Source organism: Chrysemys picta, chromosome 1 (assembly GCF_011386835.1).
Source record: "Chrysemys picta bellii isolate R12L10 chromosome 1, ASM1138683v2, whole genome shotgun sequence".
Lineage (NCBI taxonomy): Eukaryota > Metazoa > Chordata > Testudines > Emydidae > Chrysemys > Chrysemys picta.
In genome coordinates this window covers 171,317,528-171,324,938 of record NC_088791.1, presented here as the reverse complement: position 1 = coordinate 171,324,938, position 7,411 = coordinate 171,317,528, and the positions used below count along the sequence as shown (strand labels likewise).

Genomic DNA, 7,411 nt, shown 5'->3' with positions numbered 1-7,411 from the left:
CAGTAACAAACCAAGTAAAAAACAGCTTCAAAATGCCACACAGAACAGGAACAGCATAGCAGTTGTCTGATGATGCCACAAATGAGGACTATGATTGCTCAACAGGATTTCTTTAACCTGATGTTTAATAAGAACATTCATGATTATGATAGCCAATACATATATGATGGGCATAGTATAGACCACATTATTGGGTATTATGTGCACATATTAATATACATATTATGTATATAAAAGAGTTAGGAAGTTACATTAACTGAATGTATTATGCTCTTCCCACAACTCTGTTCACCCATGTCAAGCATCCCACAACACTTCGCAAAGCTGAGGCCTGGTTTGGCATTAGAAAATAGGAAAGTTGCCAAAGGAAAGCTGCATGAATACTTTATACCAAGTAGAGTTAGGAAGTACTTTCATGGCTCATCATTGGAAAGTAGTATTCAGAAAGAGATATGAGAAAGCATAGGGATGTAAGGACAAAGCTGGTACAAACTGGTGGCTTAAACTTAAAGTGACATATGAACAATCTGGTATTTTTTAAAAATCATACTATAAATATTACTAGTCAAAATGTGCATCTTTGAAGCACACTTTCTGTGTAAGGTGAACATGCTGCAAGATGAGAATTGCTTCCGGGAAGGAGGGTAGCTATGTCTCCTATTCTACTGTGTAGTAGAGAGAAAGAGAGAGCCTGGAGCACTGGGCCTGGCACAAGACCTGAGGCCTGAACCAGAAACTGTGAACCAAAGTCAGGCCGTGTATTAAAGCAGATGCTTACAAGATCACTGTCCAGTATATGAACTTGGCAAAGTTGCTGCTAGCATTGCTAAAATATAGGCACTCCTAAGAAGTACTAGGCACTAGATATCTACATACATTTCAGAAGGCTAGTACAGATACACTCCAATCTAGTATAAGATAAGATGGTTTGACAGAACAATAAATAGGGATGTTGTGACCGAGATATCAGGAACAAGGGGAGGTAACAAAGAGATGTTATGAAATATGTAAGGTGGTACATAAATTGTGTATCCCAGTTGTTTGTCTCCGTCTATAAACGTTGAGGTACCTCGCCATATTCCTTTGTGTGAGTGAGGGGACAACAGAGACTCCCGCTGCTGATTGAGCATGGGGCACTCATGTATTAATGTACTTGTGCTAGTTGTGAGAGTCATTAGGACTGTGCCTTGAGGGCAATAAACCTGGCCGAGTGCCTTTATCACCAAACCATGCCTGTGATCTTTCCCTATGAGTAACATTGAGGTCTGCTGAATTAGCAGGCTAAGCTCTCTGCTCACGCTGATAACACTGGAGCTCCAAAGACAGAAGCACTGAGCAGTCGTAACAACCTAGCAGCAATTACAACATTCCATCTTTCTACATATTGTTTTCTCTTTAGACAACAGATATGTCTAAATTTAGTTATTTGGTCTCAAACATTTTTAAGAATGAACTGTGAATGTGGTAGTCAAACAACTGGCTACCTCTTCTAGTTAATACTTAGGTTAGAGAGTATGTTTTTAAAAAAGTTTGGAAGGAATATAAACCCTCATGCATAAACCAACCTCCAAATGAAGAAGTTTGAAAGAAATGTAGCTTTTCCACAGTTGTCCACTTTGGGTTTCTTGCACCTTGCTAAGAAGCATCTGGCACTGGACTTTGTTGGAGACAAGGTGTCTCAAGGAGCAATTCTGCAATAGGAAAAGTATTCTTATTTCACATAGAATACCTCTACTACTTATTCCTTTAACATACATTTATCAGCCCTGTTTCAGCAAATCAAATACTTACCTTTAAGTATATAAGTAGTCAGTGGGACGGTACACATGCTTGTGTGCCTTGCTGATTTGGAGTCTTAATAGAGTGAATTAAATCTTTATATTACAGTAAATTCTGATCACTGAATTCAGTTCCCATTTCTTGATGTCACTGGAATGATTGCACAGGGTTCTACTCTATATTTACTGTTGCTGTTGTGTTATTTGGTTATTTATTTTTTAAAAGATGTGAAATCAATTAAATGACCAACAAATAAGTATAAGAATCTTCCACGTCAAATAGGTGCTAAGATGATCTTCTAGGAGGAACAACAAAAACCTAAACCACAAAGTGCTAGGCTGAATGAATTCATTAATTGACGTGCTTAACCAACCTAGACCCCATTCATGCCATTGACCCAATACTAAGAGGGAAGGAATTGCCTACTGGATGTATGGAGATGTTCCAGTCCTTCTTCCGTTACTATGCTAGAGAATCCACCAGGAGGGCTGCAGAGAATCCAGAAGAGGCAGGGGCAGGGGTTTCTTTACAGGTTTTACCCTAACTTTATTCCTCTCCCCTTCCCACCCCATCTCTGAAGTGGGACAGGCACCTATTTCAGAGCCTCTCCCACCCTAGCTGGGGCTTACTTGTGGTAGTTCTATGCAAGGACATGGTGGTGGTGGTGAGACATGTTACTCCTAGTGAATAAATGTCTTAGGTTGTTTTATTTGTTTGTTTCTAATATTACTATTTTTCATATCACTCTTATTATTTAGCCAGATGCCTTAGTTACCTGGAATCCAACTGTACAGAACTTGGAGGGAAAAGAAAACCATAACAACTAAATTTTAGAAGCCTCTTCTATTTAACTAAAATATCTTTTCTATACATCATAATGTAACAATGTTAAAGGCCTGGTCTACACTAGGCGTTTATGTCGAAGTTAGCGCCGTTACATCGAATTAACCCTGCACCCGTCCACACTGCGATGCTATTTAGTTCGACATAGAGGTCTCTTTAATTCGACTTCTGTACTCCTCCCCGACGAGGGGAGTAGCGCCAAATTCGACATGGCCATGTCGAATTAGGCTAGGTGTGGATGGAAATCGACGCTAATAGCTCCGGGAGCTATCCCACAGTGCACCACTGTGTTGACGCTCTGGACAGCAGTGCAAGCTCGTATGCTCTGACCAGCCACACAGGAAAAGCCCCGGGAAAATTTGAATTGGAATTCCTTTTCCTGTCTGGCCAGTTTGAATCTCATTTCCTGTCTGGACATCGTGGCGAGCACAGCAGCACTGGCAACGATGCAGAGCTCTCCAGCAGTGATGGCCGTGCAGTCTGTGAATAGAAAGAGGGCCCCAGCATGGACTGATCGGGAAGTCTTGGATCTCATCGCTGTGTGGGGCGATGAGTCCGTGCTTTCCGAGCTGCGATCCAAAAGACGGAATGCAAAGATCTACAACAAGATCTCTAAAGACATGGCAGAGAGAGGATACAGCCGGGATGCAACGCAGTGCCGCGTGAAAATCAAGGAGCTGAGACAAGGCTACCAGAAGACCAAAGAGGCAAACGGACGCTCCGGATCCCATCCCCAGACATCCCGTTTCTATGAGGCACTGCATTCCATCCTCGGTGCGGCCGCCACCACTACCCCACCAGTGACCGTGGACTCTGAGGATGGGGTAGTGTCCACGGCCGGTTCCTCGGACATGTTAGGGGACGTGGAAGATGAGGAAGGAGATGAGGAGGGCGAGGCAGTCGGCAGCGCTCACAACGCTGATTTCCCCGACAGCCAGGATCTCTTCATCACCCTTACAGAGATCCCCTACGAAGCGTCCCCAGCCGTTACCCCGGACACAGAATCTGGTGAAGGATCAGCCAGTAAGTGTTGTAAACATCTAAACATTTATTTTTAACAAAACAGGAATATTAACAATTTAAAGAATGGGTTGTTCATGATTAGTGTGCCCTATGCGCTTAACGGTTTAGTCATGGGCAGTGCAAGTTTTGAAAAAAAATCTAGCAATGTCCGGTTTTCAGTGATTGTCCTGCACAAGCCGCTCTACTGTTTATTCCCTGCTACTGCAGCTACAGTAAAATGCGGTCTATATGTCCGGGGATAGAGCAGTAGTCCTCCTGGGATATCTCCACGAAGCTCTCCTGGAGGTAACTTGAAAGCCGTTCCATGAGGTTCCTGGGGAGAGCGGCCTTATTGGGTCCTCCGAAGTACGAGACGTTGCCGCGCCACGAGACTATCACGTACTCGGGAATCATTGCTCTGCATAGCAGGGCGGCATACGGCCCTGGTCTTTGGAGGCTTTCCCGGAGCATTCTCTGTCTGTCGCTCTCAGAGATCCTCATCAGGGTGATGTCGCCCATGGTGACCTGCTTTTAATTAGGTAGGGGAATGTTAGTGTTGGGACTGCTTTCCCGTTCCTTGACAGAACTGTAACCGCTGGTTTTTAGCCACGCGGTGGAGGCGGGAGAGGGGCAGCCGAAAGGGATCGTTCCCGGGGACAGCCGCGAGGGGGTGGGACAGGGGCAGAGTTCCCGCTTGCCGGATTGCTGGCTGCAGGAACTGACATAGCTTTAAATGTGAAATGAGGCCAGTGGTAATCTAAAAGTTTTAAACTGCCACAAGTGTACGGCTTACCATGTCTGCCTGCAACAGAAATTCCGTTGTGCTGCCCCGCTTCTCAAATGTGCTGTGCAAGACCCCAGGCACTGAATGCGAAGGCCGAAAATTCGACCTTGTGCTGAGTGCGCATGTGATAGGTGCTGTGCATGGTCTTGTTCACAGAGAAAGACTATGTTCTTTGTTCACAACTACATTTTTCTTTCTGAGGAATTCACTCCCTTTTTCCCATTTCCACAGCCCCATCTGTGACTGTCTCACAACCTAGCCTGGAATCACACTCCCAGAGGCTAGCGCGGATTAGGCGTAGGAAGAGGAGGACACGGGAGGACATGTTCTCTGAGCTTATGGCCTGTTCCCAAGCCCAGGCAGCACAGCAGACCCAGTGGCGGGAGAACTTGACCCGAATGCACCAAGCCAACATGGATCGGGAGGAGAGGTGGCGGCAGGAAGACCAGCAGGCGACTCAAACGCTGCTTGGACTACTGAGGGAGCAAACGGACACGCTCCGGCGCCTTGTGGATGTTCTGCAGGAACGGAGGCAGGAGGACAGAGCCCCGCTGCAGTCCATCTATAACCGCCCTCCCCTGCCACCAAGTCCCATACCCACCTCACCCAAAGTGCAAAGAAGGAGAGGCGGCAGAGTCCCTGCTAACTCTCACTCCACCCCTGCAGAGAGCTCTAGTAGCAGAAGGCTCTCATTTCCCAAAATTTGAACAGTTCTTTCCTTCCCGCCTGACACAAGCCCCCGTCCAAGTTTCACCTCCCAATGCCATGTGTAGTTGATAATAAAAAATATGTTTCTGTAAACTACTGTTTCAATCATGTTCTTTTGGAGGAGGATGGGAAAGGGGGTTGGTAATTGGACAGGACAGTCACCTTTGGCAGGGTACATAGTCGGGGGCAGGCACAGCAGCAGGGCACATACACAGTGCAGTGATGCAGTGACTAGTTACCCTGGTTAGTCTGGGAGGTTGTTTTCATGTTATGTGGTGGGGGGTGGGTTGCTCTGTGACTTTGTGGCAGGGGAGGGCAGTTACAGATCTTAAGCGGCGGTCCTTAGGCAGGATCACAGAGCCACACAGCAGGGGATCTGTAACCGTCCTCCCCCTGCCACAAAGTCACATAGACCCCCCCATACACACAGTCCCGATCAGGAGGGGTGACAGGCTCCGTTGAAACAACCATCCCACTGCAGCGGAGCCTGTCAATCCTTGAGTTTAGAAGCTGCATTCGCGTCACTACACTACACCCGCTCCGCACCACAGTCTGCGTCCCAGTTTTAAAAAATTCCCGCGAAAACAGTATTAAAGAAAACGGTGTGCTTTAACAAAAAGTTGAACTATTTTTATTTCGCAACGTGTGTTGGAAGGGGGGTGAAGGGGGTATGTAACTGGATAGGATAGTCAACATTACCTAGGTAAAGAAACGGGGGCAGGTTTAGCTTCTCAGTACACAAACTTTAAAGTCACAGGTTACCCTGCTCACTGAGGAACTTTGCTTTCAAAGCCTCCCGGATGCACAGCGCGTCCCGCTGGTCTCTTCTAATCGCCCGGCTGTCTGGCTGTGAGTAATCAGCAGCCAGGCTATTTTCCTCAACCTCCCACCCCGCCATAAAGGTCTCCCCCTTGCTCTCACAGAGATTGCGGAGCACACAGCAAGCTGCTATAACAATGGGGATATTGGTTTCGCTGAGATCACAGCGAGTCAGTAAGCTTCTCCATCTCCCCTTGAGACGGCCAAAAGCACACTCCACCACCATTCTGCACTTGCTCAGCCGGTAGTTGAAGAGTTCTTTTTCAGTGTCCAGGGCGCCAGTATAGGGCTTCATGAGCCAGGGCATTAGCGGGTAGGCTGGGTCCCCGAGGATGACTATAGGCATCTCCACATCCCCAACAGTTATTTTGTGGTCCGGGAAGTAAATACCTTGTTGCAGCCGTCTAAACAGACCAGAGTTCCTGAAAACACGAGCGTCATGAACCTTGCCCGGCCATCCCACGTAGATGTTGGTAAAACGTCCCCTGTGGTCCACCAGTGCTTGCAGCACCATGGAAAAGTAGCCCTTTCGGTTAATGTACTGGGTGGCCTGGTGGTCCGGTGCCAGGATAGGGATGTGAGTTCCATCTATGGCCCCACCGCAGTTTGGGAATCCCATCGCTGCGAAGCCATCTATGATCGCCTCCACGTTTCCCAGGGTCACTACCTTTGGCAGCAGTACATCAACGATTGCCTTGGCTACTTGAATCACAACAACCCCCACGGTAGATTTGCCCACCCCAAACTGGTTCGCGACTGACCGGTAGCTGTCTGGCGTTGCAAGCTTCCAGAGGGCTATGGCCACTCGCTTCTGTACACTCAGTGCAGCTCGCAACCGGGTGTCACTGCGCTTCAGGGCAGGGGACAGCAACTCACAAAGTTCAAGGAAAGTTCCCTTCCGCATGCGAAAGTTTCGCAGCCACTGGGATTCATCCCAGACCTGCAGCACTATGCGGTCCCACCACTCAGTGCTTGTTTCCCGTGCCCAGAATCGCCGTTCCACGGCATCAACATGACCCATTGCCACCGCGATGTCCTCGGCGCTGGGTCCCCTGCTTTCTGACAGGTCCGTGCTACTCTCAGACTTCAGGACATCACCGCGGTGCCGTAGCCGCCTTGCCTGACTTTTCTGCATCTGCCTCAGGGAAACCTGTATGATAAGCTGCGAGGCGTTGAGAGCGGCCACAACTGCAGCGATGGTCGCAGCGTGCTCCATGCTCGCAATGCTGTGGCGTCCGCGCTGTCAATGACTGGAAAAGTGCGCGAAATGATTTCCCGCCGGCGCTTTCAGGGAGGGAGGGCAGGAGTGATGGACGGATGACGACAGTTACCCAAAAGCACCCTCGACACATTTTGTTACCCAGAAGGCATTGCCGGCTACACCCAGAATTCCAATGGGCAGAGGGGACTGCGGGAACTGTGGGATAGCTGACCACAGTGCACCGCTTCGAATGTCGACGCTTTCACCATTAGTGT

The 7,411-nt window shown here is 48.1% G+C and overlaps 1 protein-coding gene across 1 annotated transcript; it reads left to right on the top strand.

Annotated features, from left to right (window-relative positions):
- Positions 1–2,716: 2,716 nt before the first annotated feature.
- Positions 2,717–5,209, top strand: LOC135976983 (uncharacterized). Its single transcript, XM_065575290.1, has 2 exons — positions 2,717–3,645; positions 4,640–5,209. The coding sequence occupies exons 1-2, from the start codon at positions 3,069–3,071 to the stop codon at positions 5,113–5,115; spliced, it is 1,053 nt and encodes a 350-aa protein (XP_065431362.1). The 5' UTR covers positions 2,717–3,068; the 3' UTR covers positions 5,116–5,209.
- The last annotated feature ends 2,202 nt before the right edge of the window (positions 5,210–7,411 follow it).

Bases quoted from the DNA above. Each gene is read 5' to 3' on its own strand.
- LOC135976983 (XM_065575290.1), top strand. From the start codon at position 3,069: ATGCAGAGCTCTCCAGCAGTGATGGCCGTGCAGTCTGTGAATAGAAAG. The intron at 3,646-4,639 runs GTAAGTGTTGTA...CCATTTCCACAG, and splicing joins ATCTGGTGAAGGATCAGCCA to CCCCATCTGTGACTGTCTCA.